The sequence below is a fragment of the Psittacula echo genome, assembly GCF_963264785.1.
Source record: "Psittacula echo genome assembly, chromosome: 7".
Lineage (NCBI taxonomy): Eukaryota > Metazoa > Chordata > Aves > Psittaciformes > Psittacidae > Psittacula > Psittacula echo.
Window position 1 is genome coordinate 48,571,463 of NC_137740.1, and position 22,773 is coordinate 48,594,235.

Sequence of the window (22,773 nt, forward strand, 5' to 3'; positions counted from 1 at the left end):
ACCTGAATGTTTTAGTAATCTTGCTGGGCCTGAGGTTGGAATGAGCTTTAGTTCGGCTAACTCTCACTGTGAAGGGTCAGTGGACTGCTTGTTCTTGATCCAGGAAGTATTATGTGCTGTAATGTTACTATGGTTACATCTTAAATTAGAAGCTACAATGTTAGTGTTTGAAATGCTGCCATCTATTAAGACTAAGAAGGAGTTACTCTGATGTGAAGATGTGCAGCCTTTGTGTAAGGAACACTACAGAGTTACTGTGGCCAGTGAAAGCTTGACTGTTTAGCAAGATAGGCAAAGCTAGAAGCAGGTGCAAGGAGTAGCAAAAGATGGCTACATAGGATAACCTGTGCACATAACTACTGTGAACAAATCAAAATATACTTATGTAAAACAAAGGTGTGTAAGTTTGGAATATGCAAAAGAAAAAGGAAAAAAAAAAAACCACCTCAACCCAAACGAACAAAAAACGAAACAATCTTTCCTACATCTCACTGTCATTTTTGAGAGGGTGTCAGCAAAATCTTGTCTAACTGGTTTTAAAGTAAATCTTCACAACATTGACAGAAGTTTCTCAGTTGTTGCAATGGTCAGGTGTATACCGCTTGGTAATTTTCTGCCTGGTGGCCACGAGTCCTATGAAAGTTAAATGGAATATGTACAGCATAGCTGACCTGTCAACTGAATGCTCCCATATGGACTATGCTTTCTTGGATACTCCATGAATACTTTGCAAAGTTTATTCCATTTTATTGTAGTGACATGTAGCATTATTTCACCTGTAATATGTTGAAAACCATTCAAGTAACAGTTCAAAGTGATTAATGGCAACATTTTCAAGATTGGTTATTTTTGCTTTTAAACTTTCTATTTATTTTTTTTTCCTTGGGGAAATGTGTTAATACAGAATGTCATAAAAAAACTTAGTTTTCATTTTCTGTGTTAGGATTTACTATACATATAGCCAGTAGTCATCCTCTTTGCTTCAAAAGGAACACTTCTCCAATAAGTCATTCAGAGTGGAGAGGACAGGGTTATAAAGTATTTGTAACTTGCTTGGCTATTTTGTGATGCCAGTGTATTTCGTAAATATCACAAGCATGTTTGTAACTGAACGAAAAAATAGCAATCTAGAAATGACCACAAGTGTCAGTATTGCCTGCCTTATTTTCCTTATTAGATTTTTCACCATTGCTTAGGTAGTTTCTGAAATTCAGCTTACGCTTATTGCATTCTTTATAAATGGTCAAGATTTTGAACTCTGTTCTAGTTGCATCCAAGCCATAAACTTAGTGATTTAATTAATCTTTGAATGTTTTCATACATTAATATAGAACAATCTGAAATGATGATGGAAGTAAAAAAAGTTTCAGTTATTCTGAAACATGCATATTTTTGTTTGCTAATGAGTAGTGGATAATTGTTATCTCATTCAGTAAGGTATATAAGCACATCCCCTGAATTCGCAAAGTTGTGAGAGAGAAAAAAGACCCAAGTGATGTTTTCAAATGAGGGTGCTTCTTATTCCATCTGCCTGAGGAAACATTTGAAGGGGATGCATCATAATTCTACAATTTGTGGGTTTTTTTATTAAATAAACTGATGGTGTCCAACTGGAATTCAGTCCATTCTGCTATCACAGCTTCCTTTAAGACACACAGGTTTGGAGTGCTTCAAAATTTACTTGAAAAGTCAAAATACAAAATGGCTTCAGTACACTCTGTTTCCATTCTGGTTTTGTGTTAGGCAAATTTTGCATATTGGACTATAGTCCAGATGCATTTCTTTGTTTCCTCAGTATTGTGATGTTTGCTTTATTGTATCTTCTTTTCTGTATTCTGGTTTTTCATGTCTTCCCCCAGGCTTTGCATCCAATTATTGCTGGTCTCAAGTGCTAAATGCAGAATTTATTTTTTTTTCCAGGGGATGGACAACATAATTTGTACTGTGCAGTATTTTTGGTTGTGTAGTTCTCCCCTGATGAACTGACAGTCCGGTGCCAGCAGTAATATTTTCTGCCTGTCACAAGTGTTCCTTTTGCATTCTGAGAAGCACAGGGACCTTATGAAGCTTTGATTCAGCACAGCAGGGGAGAGTACCAAAGTAGAAGTACCAAACGTTTGCAGGTAGTTTAACAAAAACTGTGGAAAATAGACTTGTGGTTTTTTTCCCCTTACCTTATGACTTGTTTTGTTCTACCTGCCTGCACTATATGGTCAAGTTACCCTTAACACCCACACTTACACCCCCAGCAAGAGAATTTATATGAAAACTTAATTTCTTACAGAAAGTGAGACTTGAGGGAAGAACTGGTACTACATATCAAATCTCTTAAAGCAGGAAGATCTTATCCTGTGGGAGTTAATAGTCCACCAGCTCTTTTGCCTAGGGAGAAAAGTGCTTTGTTCCAGCTGTTAGCACCTGTCCAGGCACAGAAGACCCTTTTCCCTTAGGCTGTCTTTAGGCTCTTGAGGCATCCAGCACTTCTCTTCCAATGATTTGAAGAGTCTTGGCCCATCAGTTTCGTTGCCAGGATGCAGACCTCCTGCCTAGCACCTGCCGGATGAGCTATGTAGATTATCTATTTTTTTTGTGAGACTGATTAAGAGATTAGCAGCTCCAACTGTTCATCTGCTTGCTAAATTCTTTTCCCTATGTGTGTTGTTTGTACATGAATATGGAGGCACTTTGTCAGCCTCAAAAATTCCTGGTTTTGAAATTGAAGTTTGTGACGCAGATGTTTAGTGAATGTTAAATAATGTGAAATTGAAGAGCTGGACTTCCAGATCTGTCAGAATTTCATGTGATTTGGGATTGAGACCTCTATTGACTCTTTCAATCTGTCACGTTTCTTCAGTAGCTTTAGCCCATTAACTCTTACAGCTCCATTCTGTAGGTATCCTCATTTACAGCTAATTATGTGTGACATACAGGGTTTACAACAGAAATAACAGAAGTCTAGCAAGTGTCTTAAATGCCTGAAGCCTTTTTTTCAAGCACAGATACTAAAACCAGGAAAAACTATCTGTGGATAAAGTTCTTTCTCCAGTTATTTAAAAGGCTCTATCCCTGTAATAAATTTATGCAATATTTATTCATATCACACAGAAAACCTGGATCATAACATGGAAAATAAGTCTCCTTTAAAGAGCAGTTCCCTGCTGTCCTTTATTTGGCATGTTGGGGGAATTAAAATTGCTCCAAAGACCCTGAACACCACCTCATTTGATAGAACTAATTCAGGTTGGCCAGACAGTTTCATGTATCTTTTTTTTTTTTTTCCCTAATGTTCCATATTGATTATTCCATCAGCTTGAAGTGGCTTTGTGTCAACCTGGTCGAAAGGCATGTGTGACTCAAAACTGGTCAGACTCAATATATTTGTTGCCTGATTGGAATTAAGGCGCAAACAAGGCCAGATGCTGAAACTCTTTGACAAACTCAGGTTGTCTATTCCTGGAGAGATCAATGCAGAGAGAGAGAGATAAGAAGAGTTACAAGCAGATAGTCACCACCTGGGGATCTATTGATGTGTTATTGGTACTCTTCACCCAGGGTATTGCTGATGGTGGGAGCTCAGCCTCTGACCTCAGCCCTGCCCTTTATTGTTCTTTGGGGTGTTAACCATAATTTGCATGCAAAGTGTAGAAAGGCCTTACTAGAATGATGGATGTGTTGTAGTGAGCACGTGCAGTTCCAAAGCTGGAGTTCTGTGAGGGCCTGTGTTGGTGGTCATTGTCCCTCATATTAAGCCCTATCCTTTGAATCAATGTTTTTCACAGTCCTGTGAAGGCTTATCAGCTTCAAACAAGGGGGTCAGAATGATCCAGTTTATGCACTATTGGAGGCTAACATCCTTTGCTTCATTTGCCGTAATTCTTGCAAGGCCTCCCATGGTCAAATGAAAATGGTATCTGAGACAAGCTCAGTTTCCAGGCTGTCACAGGCTTCTAGGCAGTGTATATTAATGAAAAGCTGATCTTGGTGTGTGCTGAGATTATCATGTAGTGTGCTTAGTATTATTGACTGATTTCTGGGTATTTCAAAGTTAATTCAGTTTTCTGGGAAAAAATCTGTCAGAAGTACATATTCATTTGTATATGCTTCTGATGAAAAAGAAATCAAGTTACCATACAAAATGACTTTGCATATCCCTAGTTGCCAGTCTGTCCTGCAAACTTTCTCTTTCCACTTTTGAAATTCACATTAAACTTAAATAACATCCCTTTAGTAACTTGCAAGGAAAATTAAATTGTGCTATGGAAATTATGCTTTTTGTCTGAATAACTGTGTTCATAATTCTTTCTGTAATCTGTGTAAGAGTCTAGAGTAATTTCATGAGCCTGAGGATTTTTTTTACCCACATAAATTACAAATATGGAGTCAGAGACACCAGGACTTCTAGTCTTCAAATACATGATTTAGAGGAAATACACAGAGCTCAGTTTGTATTATGTTCATTGTCAAGAGAATATTGCTTCAGAACTAGAGATCTTTTTTATTCTTTTCTGCTATATTTCAAACTTAAGTTCCAGGTTTTTACTTTCTGTAATTTGGTGACTTCTAGCAGAAGAAAAAATAAGAGACAGCTCTCCTGCATCTTGATCATCTCAGGACATATTATTGCAAAACATGAATGCACATTGGAGGGAGTGTGTGTTTAACAGAAAAATAAATAAAACACCCAGATAGATTTAATGTAATAATGTTGAGTTCATAAATTTTGGCCTAAATTTAAAGATTACATTTTTCTGGAATATTTTGATATATATTTTTATAATTCTTAATCAGCATCTATAAAGCTTTCTATCACTGATCTGTTGTACTAAAGTAAATTTATAGGATACCTCTGTTACCTAAAAAAACCTGTCCACCTCTTAAAAACACACAAAAAAATGTTGTCTTCTTAAAAACTCCACGAATCTTGGATGATAAGTTGCTTATTGCAGGTTCTTTGAAGTCTTCTCTCAAGGAATTACATAACTAAGCATTCAAACTCATACAAATGCCTTTTCTGTATTTTTCGATTAATATGCGTTTGTGCACGTGTGGTGGTTTACGTTGCAGAATTAAAAAAAATAATCCCCGCACCTCTGGTTCTCTGCCTTATTTTTTTCCTTGGAGTTACTTTCCAAAATAGAGAGAGCCCTGAAATTCTATTAATATCATTAAGAAGCACAGTAGTGTAAAAAAGGCAAGTGTAGTTTTCTGCCTCCGTTGCATTTCTAGATAAACAAGCAAAGCAGCAAAATACAGTGAAAATTCTTTCTTAATTTAATGAGGCCTGGATACCATACAAAAAGGGGAGTCTTCTTTGAGAATCTGGGTCACCTGATATGGAGAAGATCTCTTTGCTGTGATTTTTTTCTTTTTTTTTCTCCTATTGTTGTTGTTGGTCTTACACTTGACCCTACACTACAGCCCTGTCTGGAGCTATGCAACAGTATCTATACTTTCATGCTGGGTTTGTCTGATGACTGAAAGAGTGCTTTTTGTTGGGTGTAATTAAATCTCACATATCTGAGGTGCACTGGGGGAAGGGAATGGGCAAGGAGATGTGTCAGTAACGTGGGAAATGCTGGATGTGGCAGGGAAAGTTAGAACAGGTCTCTTGAATCTCTCTGCTTCTCTCACTAGCAGGTTGGTTGGGACCCATGCCAGATGAAAATTGGATCTCTGTATTCACATGATAATGCACACAATCTAATAAGCCTTGTGGAATGTCAACCATTAGGGAATAGATGCATCAGCCTTCTCTGAATGGTCTGGTGGAATCGGTTCAGGTCCCATGTGGCTGGAGCTAATGAGATCTGATGACTCTCTGCAGAATTGTTTGCTTGTTCTTGAAACATTACTGTGGCATACATGAGATGCTTTCAAGATTTATAAATAGCAGCTCCATGCTGTGTGGCAGTGCTGTTTCTGAAGCCCCATTGGCCTGGGAAGCAAACTAACTGTGTTTCTACAAAGCTGCCCTGAGCTAATGAAATCACTAAATGGAAGGCTCCTCCATCATCTGGAATGGAAAATGTGCTTGCTACAATATCTGATCCCACTGATGGAGATCTGATGGCAATAATAAGTTGTTTATTTTATTTTTTTTAGACCAGCTTCCATACTGGTAGTGCCTTCAAATGTTTTTCTTCAAACCAGGTACTAGTCAGTGACAAAAATGTCTGTTTGAGAAGATAAAGGGTTTTGCTCTTCCTTCAAAATAGGCATGTATTCATTTACACAAGGATATGACAATATAGAAGTTGCAAAATAGGGAATAAACATGTACTCTGGCATTAGTTCTTGAGTAGTTGCTTTTTCTTACATTTTCAAAATGTCTTTTTAGAAAAACATGAATAAGTGAGGTTTCTGTACTCAGTACCAGCCTGTTGAGCTACATGTGAAATTACTATGCGGCTCTTTCTCAAAAGGTGACACTGCTATTTTGTTTTGCCATTTTTCTCTTTAAAGTAGAGCACTACGTGATTCAGACAAGGAGGTTATTGGGTGAGTCTCTATGAAACTGAATCCTGTGGTGACTGGTGAAGCCCTCCTAAGCACGTACAGAAAGTTCCAGGGTGTCATAACAGCAATCTTGTTACACTTTGGGGTTTGGTTGGGTTGTTTTTTTTTTTTTCCTTTTCATTGAGATCTTGGCATTGAAAGCCTAATTCTATTCCAAAATATTGTCTGCTTTTAGTGGCTTATTCATTTTCATTTCCTGCCACCTAAGTGCTCAGTTTTCTAGTGTGGGGTTCTTACTCTGCAACAAATTGCTGTAGAAAACAAAACACCTTGTTTATATTATAACACTGACAGTAGACTTTTCAAAGGTTGAAACAGCTATTTGAAGTAACAGGACAGATGTGAGGGTTGAAGAAGAGCTGAAGAGGTCTTGCTGCTTAAGGCAGATTTCCTTCGGATAAACTGTGAAATCCACAGGATTGTTATGGATGACTGATAGTTGCTAACATGCGAGTAGCAGAAGTGATAGTTGCAGTGAACCTCACCTGGGCCTGTGCTGACTGGCATAGTCTGTCATCTTAGATGTATATGCACAGTGTGAAGTTCTTAAAGATGAATTCATGTGTCTATGTGTGTGCGTATATGTAGACATAAGAGTGAGTGAAGAGAGGGGCATCTATTTGAAAAAATTTAAAACCTGTCTAAAAATATACTTTTGAATCCACTCATTTAGTCGGGGATATTTTTTTCTGCAGTGGTGGATGAACACTGTAGAAAAGTCACAGCATAATAGGAAGTCCCTAAAATTTGTAGAGGTTTCTTTATGGCCCTTATCCCATCTTCATCTTTGAATAGAATGGCCCCAGACTGTGTGAATGAGATCTTGTCAGTTGACCTTCATTTAGAGGACCGCATTTCTGCACTACCAAAACCACAGCTGTGCTCTAGCCATTTCAAAGAACAGTCATATTATAAAACCAGATCTCATAATGCATAGATAGAAGCTTGCAGACTGAGCATCTAGTGTATGGATTGTGTATAAAATGAAAAAATAAAAGTTGAATGCTGTCGTCTTAGTGCTTTGAGAAGGGCTTAACTTAATCTTCTCTGCTAAAGAGAGAATAATGGGGAATTTAGATATAATGCCAAAGGAAGCTGAAAGTAGAGGCAGAAGGCCAAATGGGAAAATTCCTCCTGCATGATACAGCCAGAATCCTTCCTGTATTTTAACTTAATGCATGATTTATTGCCTCTTAATTTTTTTTTTATAGGTATGTAACATCCTTGGCTTTTATGTTCTATAACAGGGTGGTATGAATGGTATGTTTATTCAGGATACAAATACCAATAGCAGTGTACACAATCTGTTTGTAGCGCTAATACACAAATCCTGTTGCATACATGCTAGTGCAAAAGATTTTGAAGGCAAATCTTTCAACCTAAATATTTTTCAAGAAGCACATGAGTAAAAAGCATTGATGCTATGATAAAAGTATGGTATATGTTCTTATATTCTCTTCAACATAAGACTATTACAAGTGACTAAAATACTTGTGTCCTGGATGACACTGTTATGTGATGATTAATATTGTGGCTCTGTTGCTTGATTCATGTATGTGATTTCTTTTTGTGGTAAAACAGCCCCATCAAAAGACTGAATAGCTTTTGTCAGAGAGCTAGGCTTTAAAACACACTTGGATGAACAACTGAAAGTTTAACAGTACTTTGTCTGTTTGCTCTTTGGGTACAAACCTGAAGGTTTTAATTTGTTGTACTGTTTGGGGATTATTGTTTTTCTAATCTTGGAATCTATTTGTGAAGTATAAAGGCTTAATCTAGGAAACAGAGAATTCTGGGTTCATGCAGCTTCCTGGCTGTTTCTGCTGACATGTGCAGTACTGTGATTTGGCACTGTGTAGTAGTGATCCCTGCAAAATATTTTAACTTTGTAACCTGTTTACAGCTGTAGCTAGGGAGGGAAACTTCGGGCCTTTTGGAGTTACCTGGTTGCACTGAGTGGGAATTTTTTGGAGAAAGTGGGGGAGGAGGAAGAGTAACAACTCTTTTGGTCTAATTTGAGTGCTCCTTCATAATTGTAAAATCATATTTTAATTAGAACATAATTCTGGAATGGGAGGTTATACAGTGAAAAGTATGTAGTGCAATGTGTCTCAGTGGGAAAGCTGGAGGGACAAAAAATTCCAGAACAGGGCCATAAATGGCATACAACAGTACCAAAACCATTGCATTTTAATTTTAGGTGTTTAGATGATATGTCTGAAACATCGACATGATGCAGTCCAAGGAAAAGATGTGGGTAGTCTAGAACACAGTTGGCCAGATCTGCTGTGACTGGAATAAGTGAGATGCTATTATTGTAAATTTTGGAAATGCTCAGACTTCAGAATATCGCACAGAGAAAAGTATGTTAATGATTTTTACCATTGTTAGGAGCAGTCATTTGAGGATACTGAGGAGCTGAAGTTGGGGTTTTTTCTGGGTTTTTTGTGGGGTTTTTGTTTGTTTGTTTGGATTTGGTGCTTTCTTGTGGTTTTTTGTTTAGTCTTTTTTTTACTGAATTTTTTTTTTTTAATGTTTTACTGTTTTAAGTATATAAAGCATGGGAAACTAGAGGGTGTGTAACTCCTAAAGTTTAATACTAAGATTGCGATACTATTCATACACTGTTTATGAGCTTTCCTAGGTTTGGTTCTTGAAGTTTGTGTCTATATCCTTTTCAATCCCAAATTGCCTCTATCCCCTGACTTAAAATGTGGGAAAATTTTTTTCAAGGATCTGTTTACTTTGTTGAAGTCCGAATGTAAACACTTTGCTCCAGTAGTAGGTGTGCTTTCCTTGACATTAAACCTACTGAAATATTTTCTTTTACTTGATACAAGTGTATGAAATCACCAGACAGAAAGAAACATTGCAATCAAATGTCAGCTTCAGTCATAATAGTTCTCAAAACAGTGCTTTTTCATATGGCACTGTGGAACAGCAAGTCTGTACACTGAAAATGTAAGGTGTTCTGTGTCTGTTTAAAACAGTTGTTTCTCTGGGATTTTTAGTGAAATGAAAGTTTATTCCCAAGGCGACCAATAACTTTGTGTTTGAGGGAAGATTGTTATGTGTCAGATTTCCCAGCTTCTTCTGAGGAAAGCTGAGTGTAGATCAGTTCATCCGAATACATTATCAGCCCCTGGACCAAGACAGAAATGATGCTGCATGTGAGGAAAGGAGATGGGGAACAGAAGCTGGGCTAGCAATAATTTGAGTATGTCCCATCCCCTTGCAATTTAAGCTAGAGATGCTTATATTGCAGAAAGCTTCATCTGAAGTTTTAGGTGGTGTTCCCATGTGTTTTAACCTTGAATAATGCTGTGTTTGTGTATAGTGCTTGGCGAATATTTCACAGGGGCTTTTCTGGTCATGCAAACTGTAAATGTGAGGCTTAAATTAGGCAGTTGAGAAAGGGGGAAGTGATTGAGTTTGTTTTCTTGCCATGAAGTAATGCCTTTTGCTGCCGTATGATTAAGGGTGCTTAGCCGCAGTGTTAAAATGCAAATATAGAAGTCTGTTCACCCATCACCCTCCCACTACCATCCTCCAAAAAACTGCTTGCATTCCTATTTGAGTCTCTTCCCATCGTCTTGGTAGACAACATATTTTCTTCCTTCCAGTCTTTTTTTTGAGTTAAAACAGTAAGATCACTAGAGTAACAGCAGGACAAAAATCTTTGGTATTTTTTGTTGTGGATTTTGAGGTTTTGGAGGATTTTTTTTTTGGTTGGTTGATTTTCAGTCTTCATTTTTATTTTTTTTTTATTATGATTTTTTTAATATGACAGTTGAAAACAAACCTGTGAATTTGCGCAGATGGAGAAGGACAGATGTTTAGAGATAGTATTCTAGTATATCTATATATCTATATATATCTATAGCTATCTTGTAAGCAGATTAAAATGTCCAGTCTTCCCAGTTTGGGGGATTTGCAGTGTGTGGGTAACTGCAGGATGCACAAGTCACAAAATCACAACTTTCAGAAATATTTTGCTGTAAATTATTTTTCTAACTTGCTTGTCTGACATTGTGTAGATATCTCTTGTGTCTCAATATTTGGTCAATATTTTCATCACCAGCAGCCAAGATAGCAAATCTGCTCTGTCTGAATGGACAGTTTGTTGATATGAGGGCTTTAGCAGATGTAATGGTGGAGGTATACTACTCTGTCTGCAAATGGCACAGATAAATTGCATAAATACTTTCTCCTCTCCCCCACATCCCCTTTTATAGTATATTTTTATTTCCTGTACATACAGTTGCTATCACAGCTTCGCTGTAGCCAGTGATGCAAGTGGGTGTGCCTCTTTTGGGGTGTCTTTATATAAACTCACAAAGAAACACAAAACCAGTTAAAAAGAAAATTTGAGATATCATGAACTTCGTTACCAATGTTATTTAACTGACTGCATGGATCTGTACGTTAGTATTACTAGCAGCCTCTTCCAGTTACACAGGCCCCCCACGATATCACTTTATGTGGTTTAAAAAAAAAAAACCTACGTACTCTTCTGCAGCTGAACTTGCATAGTAGATGAGTTGTTATTCTTAGAGGAGGAAGCCTGAAGTGTAAGACAGTCTGCAATTAAAATACGTTTTTCTAGACTTTTCTCTGGCCTGTGAGAGTTCAAAGTAGCCCTTTCCATGTCGAAGTGGTTATAGTCCGTTGTGATTTTGCAATCATCACTGTCATTGCTCAAGTGCTCTTATCTCGTGTCTTGTGTATTAACAGTTTATTATGGCTGCAGCTAAAGCTTTTGATACTGAAAAAGCTGATGCTGGTTTTGAACTGAGCAGTTACTTTTCTAGGCAACACAAACAACTTTAGTGTTCATCACTCCATTGTTCAGCTTTGTGCATTGGCTTCTCAAGGAATATAGTTTCAGGATTTTCTTGTGATATTTTAAGTCTTTCACGGTGGTTACTTGGAAAATTGCTTTCATCTCTCTGGCCATGACCACCCATGATAATGTTTTCTTGTAACATAATGTAATATATAACTATAGTGCTGGGATGGAAGGTATGAAAGAATAATGTTAAACTTCTTTCCAGTGAACAGAAAGGAGAAGATCACATCAGGGTGAAGTACAACTGGGAAAATGTAGTGCTGGATAATTTGTTAAACAAGCAATCACAAAAATCCCCTAAGGTCTTGAATAACATTCTATGTGTTAGAATTCTGATATTACAGTACCTCATGTTCTGGTAACAGGATTCATTATAACCAAGGGGAGTCTGGAAAGAGCCTCATCAGTTTCTGTTGCATTGAGATGTTGAACAGCATCACATAAAGTTAATCAACTGCTGGGTCTTGGTTTGAGTTTTTTGGAAAAATTGTTGTGCTGAGGTTAAGGATTCATCTGTATTCGTGTAGGCACTTGCAGAGCCTTTAAAAATATTCTTGTCACACAAAGCATTTTACAAGTCTTTCCAAAAGTTGCAAAGGAACCTTTCCGAGATCTTTTAAGCCTTTTCCTCTGCGTATTTCCTGAGTCCAAATTGCTCACTGAATGCTGGTCTAAGTGGGATCTTCCCATTGCTCTATGTTGAGCAACATGTTCGTTAAGGTACATGTGACTGTTGCCATGAATATGGTTTCCAAAGCAGGATCTGTAGAAAACTATCAGTGCTTTTCTAAGTATGTGTAGAGCTCGCATGTCAGCTTTGTTTTCCTGCAAGTGAATAACAATTACTGATACGCTTTAAAACTGAGTATTACCTCCAAAGCTAAGATTTCAAAACATTCCTGAGCAGTCTTTGATGAGGAGCTAGAGCTCCTCCCATCTTTATCCTTGCAGGCAATACCAGTAAAATTAAGGGCCTCATCTTGAGTTTACTTCACCTATGTAGTTTGAAGCCATTGCTATAGAAATAGCAATTTTGAGCTGAAGAGGAATATTAATGAGAACGCCAGATTAAACATGCAAGTGCTTCCATCTTCCTGGTGATAAGCTGCTTTCATCAAAACCCACCTCTCAGTCCTGACAGAACTCCAGATATTTTGTTTGTTTGTTCTAAAAATAAAGCCCTGCCTATAATATACCTACCTATAGTTATTCAAATTACTCATTCCCTTGAATTGAGTGAAAAGACAAAAGCAGCTATCACTGAAACATTTTTTTTGCTTCAAGTTCTTTCCCTTTGGGTCAATTATCTGAAACAGCCTCACTCATATTATTTGGCAGTCGGTAAGATTTTTCGACACAAAGCTTGAGGCTAAAAGGATTGTTTCATCTTTTGCCATATCAATTCAATAGAACTGGAATTTGCATAACCATGAACTCAGTAGTTTGCTAATGTTTTAGCCTCCAACTTTTTACTACATGTGTTCACACATCTCTAGTCCAATACTAAGTGTAACTGCAAGTAGTAATCACTCATATGAAATGATTTTTCACCAGAAAAAAAAAACAATAGAATATCGGGTTTGTAGTGGAAATTGCAGTGAGTATTTTTCACATCTTTCAATGACACTGATCAACAGCCCTAACCTGCTACTGAAAAAAAACATCAATCCTGTTCTTTGTTATGCTTTACAATGTAAGTGTTCCAGAATTTGAGTAGTCTTAATAGTTTTGATTCTATAATGGATTACTTAAGGGTGAGATTTGTAAACAAAAGTTTAATTTAAAAACTACAGAATAACAAGTATTAGTTCTTCTCTTTCATTTAGTCCCTTGATGACATCAGTATATTTCTGCCACCCTCCATTACTTCTCCATTCTCCCTCTTCTCCATCATTGTAATGCTGTACTCATTCAGAAGAGACTGTCTGCATCTGATTTCCTTACACTTGCAAAATTTGATAGATGTACTACATATAAGAGTATTTGGAAAACTATAATGAAATTTGCCTTATCTTTATAAGATGGGCATCAAGTTTTCTTTCTTGCAACTGAATTTGAGGATTGGCAGTCTTCCATTGGTATTTTTCTTCAAACTAGGTTTCATAAGACATGATCTTCAGTATAAGCAGGTTTGTATTTTGAAATAAATATGATTGATATAATTTTTACTAACCGCTTTTGTCTTGTCACATTAGTTTTTTTAGTTGTCAAAGTAGGGAAGCTGTGGTGTTTTTATCCTTAAGCAGTTGGTATCAGAAGCCTTTGATAAATAATGGTAAACATTTCTCCTTTTAGAATTAATTCTATAAAAATATCTTTTATTCTGCTTCAACTCCCACTTTTTTTTCTAGACTACAAGGAAGTTGAAACAATGTAAACAGTTGAAATGATCTTTTTGTTAATATTACAAGCAATGGAAGTTAAAATGATACTGGCTATATTTGCACAACAATTAAGATTTTGTCATCAAATTCTATTTTTTACAGCATAGTTTAAAATTGCAAAGGCAGTTAAAATCTTGCAATTTATTATTTAAATATCTGTCTTGGGGACTGCATAAGCAGATTTCTGTGCATATAAGTACGCAAATAAGCTATACCAGTTTCATGTGTAAATACAATGATGTAAAATACGTGTTAAACTGAAAATATTACTAAACCTTCTTGATATGAAAAAGAGAATTATTAGGAAGACTGCAAAGGTGCAGCAACTCTGGTGGATTTTTTCTTCTTTTCTTTTTCTTTTTTTTTTTTTTTTTTTGCCTTTTTCTGTAGGTGATTTTGCCCCCGCCCCCCTGACTTTTAGGGGCTTTGAATTGTTTAGAACAAAGCCCTGTGTTTTCAGAATCCAAGCTATTTATATGAAATAGATACATGTTTCTATTGGGCTTAAAGTAGGCCACCTGAACCAGTTGTTAGATACCTGGTTTTGAAGTCATCCCATTTGGCTGTTTGTCATAAATTGGTGTATACAAGATTTAATTTCTAGAAATATACTGTTCACCAACTATGCAGTTAGTTTAGATTTTGCCACAGTTCTTTAGCCTGACTTTAGAATTTTCAGAGGGTCATTTGCGATCTCATTGACAATCATTGTGTTGTAGTTTTACTACATTCCTACTTATGAGCAGAGCAGTCTTGGCTGAACTATCTTCCATCATGGATGGTGAAGCTGAAAGTTGCTTTATGTTGTAAACACAAGCGGTCACTAACGCTTCTTGCAGAATCAAATGTTACTTTTTACTCATGCTGCTTCTGTGCAGGACCATGCAAGTTACCTGATATTTTTTAGATTTTTATATAAACATCTTGTAGTAATTTAAATTGTAACAAAGGAACAAGGTAAAAATGAATTTGCCACAAGTTAAAGCCACAAGATGGCATCAAATGGTCAATTCTGTCCATTTCTACTAACATTTTTTAAAGGTCAAAATATTAGACTGCTATGGATATCTTCATAGAAACTAGTTGGGATTGTGTATGTGCAATGAAATAGTTTTTTTTCCTGAAGTTATTTGTATTTTGCAAAGCCACAATAAGAAACTTTCAATTGTGGGTTGTTTTGGTTTGGGTTTTTTTGCACTTCAAGAGAATAAATTAACTTGGGTATATGTGTAATGTGCCTCCAAGTGAATATTCTACCAGTATAACACTTTTCATTCCTTAAGACAGAAGGGCTCATTTCCAAAAAAGTAGCTGAGTTTTGTTCAAGCAATTTCTTATTCTGTTTGAAAAATGAGTGTAAGTAACTTAACTGTGGATGTTAATGTTCGTTTAGACTTAAGTACTAGGTGTCAAAAATACAGACTAGTAGGGTCCTGGTATAAGATGAATATTTGTAATTTGTGATTTTATTTATTTTTTTTTTCAAATTAACACAAGGGGTTATTTATTTCTCTAATTAGAAAGGTCAACAAACACTGCAGAGGGTTTTAGAAGCTGTTAAAAAGAAAAACAAACCCCCTACTCACTCTTGGGTAACTAAATATATAAATATAGATTGGCCATAGTTTACTTTTTGTTAGGTGCCTCTATAAGGTAGAAGCAGAGAAGGGAAAAGGAATGCACATGTGAAAGAGAAGGTGTCAAGTATGCAGTATACAATATGTACAAATTTAAGAGACTTTAAGACCTAAAGCTTCTTGTTATTGTAAACATAGTTTATACTCACAACACTTATCAGAACACATAGTAGTGTCTGAATTTTTAAGACAAACATACAAATTGTATGAAGTTGTAAGGAAGAAAAGAAGGTGCCAGAAGCTTAATTACTAGAGTGTACAATAATAGTCTAAGTTCATTGTCCTTCAGGGTGTGAGGCTCTTTTACTTATTTGACTGTAAGAGGGAGTCTGGACTTTTTTCACATGTACTGACCTATTTTCTATTCATGCATTGGCGAACTGTTGTGGTTTAAGCCCAGGCCGTAAATTTAGAACCACGCAGTCTACTTCCCCCTGCCCCCCCCCCTTCTTCCCCCTGCTCCTGGAGGGATGGGGAGGAGAATCGAAAGAATGCAACTACCACGGGTTGAGATAAGAACAGTTTAATAACTAAGGTATAACACAAATCACTACTGCTACCACCAATAATAATAATGATAAAGGAAATAAGGAAGAGAATACAGCCGCTCACCAACCGGTATCTCACCCCCACCCTGCCGACTGATAACTCCCCCACCCAGTAGTGATCCAGCCCTTCTGGGAACTCTCAGTTCTACATCCTGGGCATGACGTGCTGTGGTATGGAATACCTCTTTGGCTAGTTTGGGTCAGGTGTCCTGTCTTTGCTTCCTCCGGGCTTCCCCTCCTCCCTGGCAGAGCATGAGACTCACAAAGTCCTTGGTCAGAGTAAACATTCTGACCAGCAACTGAAAACATCGGTTTTATCAGTACTGTCCCAGGCCAAAAGTCAAAAACCCAGCACTGCACCAGCTACTAAGAAGGAGAAAAAAATGACTGCTACTGCTAAACCAAGACACTTGCAAACCCAGTGGTTGGAGGTGTTTAGGTAGGACAGTGCTGAATAGCAGAAAGCATACGCTAAAATAAAAACCAGTTATTTTCTAAGTATCTAATACGAAAGGAAACATTAGTACTGACATTGAATGTATTCAACTGAAAAGTATATACAGCGCGGTGTATCTGTGAATGATGCAATTAAATTCAGGAAAGTATGAAGCTTTAGGTATCTTTTTCTGATTTCATTCTATGTCAGATTATTGCTTCTGAATGGTTAAATACTCATGTATTTAATGTAAATCATAAGTAAACTATAACTTCCTATGGTAAATTAGTACAACCAACCCAAGTAGTATGTTTTTCATTAAAATACGATATTAAGTGGTTGTCTTAAAGATTTGTATTTTTCAAATTACATGGGTTTGTTACTAAATTAGTTTCAGCTTATGAATATTCATCATATACTCCTTAACAGTCTCAGACAGCTTATGCATAAGAATTAGGTGTGTCATCTTCGAGTGAAACTGTTAAGTGTTCAGAAACTTTGAGGAAATGAATGTTCTTTAAATAGCTAAAAAATGATTTCTGCTGCTTCTGATGCTTAGGGTACAGCTGCACAGACGAAAAGTCCTCTGACTGGAGTTTGAATTTGCAGTGTGTTAGTTACTTAAGAGTAATTCTTCCACTAAAACCTTCTCATCGGAAGATTTGAAGTGTCTTACTATGCTCTAATTGAGAGCACACCAGCAGCACCTTCTGTAGCTGAACAAACCAATCATGAAGTTTACTCTGTCAATTTTCTTTCCCTGTGAGAAATCATAGCATAGTCGTCTGTGGTTATACCTGCTTTGTAAACAGAGCTTGTGTCGTAAATCCATGCATTGTCATAGGTAAAACTTATAAATCTACCAAATGCTTTTGAAAAGCATTAATGTTCTATCTTAAGGTAACATCTTTTATTTTCAAGACAATGTGAAATGTTAGGAAAATTATCCTGCTAATGACTTTGCTACTGTAAGCAGGTTTTCTTCTCCACTTTGTGTATCTTGTCAACCATCACTACTCTGTGCTTCTGTTTTTTCCTTATGTCTGTAATATACTTTTCTCCTTACAAATAATTTAAGAAATGTGGGGTCAAAATATAGATCAGTTTCTTTTGCTACATTGTCTGCAGTTTTTATGTAATAGGAGGTGGTGATTAGGTCCCTGGTAGCCATAAAGGGAGAAAAGTTGTGGATCAGTATTGACGTTTAACCTTCAGTCAGGTGACAATTGAACTTCTGTGCTTAGATGCCAGGATATCAGGAGCTGTGAGCGGAAGTTCATCCATGAAATTATTACCATCTAAAGCAGTGATTTACAACATTTAAAGCTGTGACCTCCATTTATTGATTTGCAGTAATTGTTCGTACAAATCAAAAGGTCATAAACATGGAAGTGGTGTATCTACTCTTTTAAATTAATTTATTTCCTACCATTTATCAGATATTGATATGTGATTTTTTTATTTTCTTTCTTTTAATGTGCTGCTGTTGTTTTGGGATTGTTTGTTTGTTTCAGTTGCAGTGTTCTCAAAGCCATTTTGTTTGAGACTTCTGCACTAAGTTTCCCATTAATTATTGTAGAGAAGACATTTCAAAGGAAAGTATGAACAACTCTCAAATAGATAATTTGACAGTTATGTTGTTAGGCTACATTGTATGTATATTATGGTGCTTTATGGGCTTTTTGGTGAAGAGAGAAGTCCTAAGCAGAAGTGGAAACCAGAGCAAGGATTAGTTTATAATTAGGTTACAATTTTTTCCAAGAATTTCCAAGAACTCTAGAATGTCTGAAGCAGTTCCTGACTCCCTCCCTTCATTGCGTCTGCTGTAGGACCTGCAGGATCTACTCAAGACACTGAAGTCACAGAGTAAGTGGAAGGGGAAGCAGAGAACTTGCATTACTGATTCTGTAGGGAAGAAAACGTATGACATGTGGGACTGCAGACAGTCATAGTTAAGCATCAAAGTAAATTGGATTGAATTTAGAAAATTGAAACAGCATGTCAGAAATTGACATTTCTTTAGCTTGATGTTCTTCTTTCCATTTCATGAGGTGCTGTGAATTTAAGGAAATGTCATGTGGGAATTCTTGGTATTTCTTCAAAAAGTGTAATTAGTGTGCCATATGAACAGTCTTTTCACACAGAAAATTACATTTTTCTATAGAAACAGGTGCAAAATGTTTTATTTCCACTTTCTTGGTAAAAAGGCAGTGTTTTCAAAAAACTGCTGTCTCTAAGTTGCAAGGCTTCTCTCAAAAGTAGTCAGTCTTTCCTGCTTCTCTTCTTTTAGTGTGGTATTTTGGTTTTTATCATTTTCTGAATAATTATTGTCAAAGGACATTGGCAAAAATACCTTTTCTCATATGCCTGAAAAAAAAAGTCTTAAAATAAGAGTTACTGACTCAAGTGCCCTACATAGTTGTTAGCATTTTAATAATGAGAAAAAAGTACAGCAGAATTTGGAATTAATGCATTTCTTGCAATGCAGGGTTAAATCCTTATACTGTCAGTTGAAGGTTGTTGACTGAAAAAGCTGTGTGCTTTACCAAATGTCAGCTCTGGTCAGTAGTAACTAATCATGGGTGGATTTGACTAAAGCTCAGGGAATAAAGGTTCTGGGTAAGTTTGTGTTTTCTAAGCGCTTGTCAAGTGATCTTCTCTTCTAATTGTACTTCACAGTTCTTGAGATAAAAACAGTTCTAACTTTCATGGTGGAAAGTTAAAAGAAGTTTGTTCAGTATTATTTAAATCATGGAACTTGGTGCTACTTGGATGTAGTGCCTTGCTGATGAGCTTTTTTATTTTGAATTACAAAACATACTGTTGTTTTTGCATGGACATACAAATGTGATAAGGCTATATTGGAGTACTTTCCAACAGGTTTTTCCCAGAGTGGGATCTCTGGCTTTTCCAAGTGTCTCACAGTTGTAGTATATGCCTCACATAGCATTTAAGTAATTTTCAGCTAAAATTCATGGTTTCGTGTTAAAAGGTTTTCTGTCAGCCTTGCAAATTGAAATGGCTGGAATATATAGCAAGCTTTCATACAGTGTTAGTAATACATGTTTTGTTCAGTGAGGTTTCACAGCAGTAACTGAGAACAGAATTTGTTCTTGCAGGAATTCACTGTTGCTTTGGAACCAGACATGTGACTTCACTGTTCTCTTATTTGATGTGTTGTCTCTGCAGAGTTAACCAGAATAAATAGTTGTGCAGGTCTTTTGTTTGTTACATTAAGGTAATTGGATAAGGCATGACCCTTAAGTGGGCTGTTTCTGGGCACCAAAACTCTGAGAGGAGTGCGTTGCAATTTCTTAGTCCTAGTTTTCCATCCAGAGTATAAACAGATCTTGTTTTGAAATTACTTTAGGCAGTTGCTTATATTGACATTACTAACCCTTGGTGAAAGTTATCATAGGTAAAATGAAGCAATACTGTAAATAGGAAAGGTTTCTTTGAATGTAGAAGAAGTTTCTGAATGGCATTTGATGGTTAAAATGTAAACATGTAAAACCTTACAAGATTGTCTGTTATCCCTAAGTCTAAAGTTGAATCTGTAGAGTTCTGAATATTTTTACTGGTTTGGGTTTTGTTTTGGTTTTTTTGTTTGTTTTTTTTTTTTTTTTTTTTTCTGTTTAATGGAAACCTATTGCCCTCATTTTCATGATGTCCTCTGTAGCAATTTGTTCGTTTAAAAAATCCACGTACCGGTCAAGAAGGTCAGCTGTTAATGTTACCTCTTCTGTCTTTTCAAAGGAGGGTGCTTCTGCTCGCAAAACACAAACGCCAGCAGCACAGCCTGTACCACGACCAGGTAAGGTGTTCTACTGTCATTGTGCTTCTATTCCAAGTAAGTGTGAGTTTCAAAGAAGTGCTATGTAAAACTTGAGTTAGCTGAAGGCTGAAGTGGGGATAGTTTATTTGTGGTTTCTAACTTTATATGTATTGGAAATAACACATAATTGTTTGGTTCATGTTATACTGTGGCGCTTGGGTTCATTCTTTTCAATGTGTTGCCTGATTAGCACATTGAAAGGATGTGCTAGTGAAATTAAAAAGTGACGAACTTGGTTGTCAGCTTGGTAGTTCACAAATGCCAGCTTAAGTATATAATAAGAGCTGGTTAATACTCCAGTGAGAAACAGCCTAAATAGAAAAGCTAATCTCAAAAAGAAATAATTTATTACTTCTGTTATTAATGTATTAGAAATAAGTCTTTCTCCATATGCGTTATCATTACTTCTTCACACTTCTTGGCACATAAGGTATTCATAACATGGCCAGAATCCTCAGCTGACTTTTTAATTCCTAGTTGGAAAACTTTAGCTACCAAGTCGGTTTTATATGTCGGATTGAATCTCAAATTGAGATTCCAAGATAGTGTGATGAGTTTTTTAAAGAGTGTAAGAGTGCAGACAGTATATTAGAGGATTCATGTTTCCAAACAGCTATGTGCATATCTGCACTTAACATACTATGAGAGTTTCTGGTTGGGTGGAAGGAAGTCTCAAGTGAAGGGTGTTGTTTAAGAACAAGATGATGTTATGAAGGTATTGGAAAGGGGGCACTTTGGGGCTTTTGGCAACAAAGCTGCCTTTTAAAATGGATATACTTGTCATAGAAGTACTGCTGGAGTACTCCATATTCTTGTTAGGACTACTAAATCCTTTCAGGGTGTTGCCTGAGATTTATTAGTAGGACTTAATTTTAAGAGTTAGTATTGCAAAAATTATTCTTCCCCAAAAATCAATGCTAATATTGCATACTCTCAGCATACCTAAATGCTGTTGTGCACAGATTCTTCTGTTTGGTTATTTTGGTACTAGAAAGGTCACGCTGCCTGTCATACTTATCTTACTAGCCCTGTTGAGCATAATCATGCAAATGGAAGTTGACAGACAGCAGTATGAAAAGGGTAGAAGTGGCAAAGATAGAAATCTCACTGACTTGTCACAGGTTCCTACTGCTAGCTGTGACTTCATGGGCATTAACTGACAGAAATATGTAAATTATATAGGTTATACTGATACTGCCCTTCAGTAAGGCCAGTCTAGTCTATTATCTCGCCTCTATATTGTAAGTTGAAGAGAGAGTAACGAAGTATAGTCTGCAAAAAAGTATATACTGTTTCATTCAAAGAAAAATTGGGTTTGAAACTTTTAAAAACACAGTTTAAAAAAGGGTGCTTTGCACATCAGAAGCATTACTTGAATTGGACAGAACAGTTGGAGATACTGATGTGAAAAAATATCCAAGATGTGATTTCATTTTAAGATTATTTTTTCTGCACCTTTCTGCAGTATCGAAGTACAAAGCAGTCAAATTTCTTCCAGATGCCTTTTCCTTCCTCCTCCGATTCCTCCTTAGGGCAGCTAATGCTGTCCATGTATTTCAGGAACTTCTTTAGATCAAGGAGATACCTAGATTAAAAAAAAAAAAAAAAAAAAGTCATTGAGTAGGTAAAGTTCATGTAGTTCAATGTAGTGTTGCCAATTCTGTCTGTGCATTTGACAGTGTCAGGAAAAGATAATTAAGGATATGGTCTCAATATTTCAACAATGGCAACTATGTATTTTGAATATTTATACTGTTCTAGGAAGTTTCGGAAACAGTTGGTCATAAATAAACATGAGCACGTTGGTGCTACAAGATTGGAAGTCAATTAATTAAATTTCTCATGCATAGTAGCAGTTGAGACTGGAGTTAGTCTGCATCAGTCTTCCTACTACTCACCATTTTGTGATATTTTTTTGTGTGAATTAGGATAAACAGGTATGATGATAATTATCCAGCATGAAAATTCTTTTCTCAAGTTAGGACTCCTGAAAACTTAACTGTAAAATGTTTCTTTGGAGAAAGCCAGGTTGTTCAGTAGTAACACTGAAGTGAAGAAAAATAGATGGCTGTTCCAGCTTGGGACTGAATTATCTCCTGTATTGAGGAGGTCACAACTTGGAAGACTGAAGTGGGAATGTTTTATTGGCAGGGTGTAGGGGAGAATTCTGTGGTTTTTATCTGGCCTGTATTGTTTGTCTGATTTTGCTTGGTGGTTTGAGGTTTTCCTGGGGAGTTCAACAATCAGCTTTTGATTGTTGCAACTTCTATATGCGTTATGGATCGCTGAATCCTGCAGATGTCATGTGCAATAATAACTACTAATGAAAACCTGAAGGTCTGTAAAGATTAGTTTGTTGTGAAACAGTCCTCCTGTTGGTTCAGCACTACTGAACTTAAGATCTACAAGCAGGTTTTTTTTTTTAAGATTGCTGGCAATTTTTGTCAGTGTTGTAGCGCCCTGACTTTTTGAGGATGTCCTGGGTTCAGGATGGAGAGGGATGACAAGTTTCAGCGTAAAATTAGGATAGATTGAATCAATTGTTGTAACATGGTCAAAAGCTGTTTG

The 22,773-nt window shown here is 36.5% G+C and overlaps 1 protein-coding gene across 1 annotated transcript in view; it reads left to right on the forward strand.

Moving 5' to 3' along the window:
• Positions 1-22,773, forward strand: part of CDC73 (cell division cycle 73) — a 115,985-nt gene that overhangs the window by 69,154 nt on the left and 24,058 nt on the right. Inside the window, exon 11 of the mRNA XM_080622340.1 lies at positions 20,127-20,184. Within this exon, the coding sequence (XP_080478466.1) occupies positions 20,127-20,184 (58 nt within the window). The remainder of the gene's footprint in view (positions 1-20,126; positions 20,185-22,773) is intronic.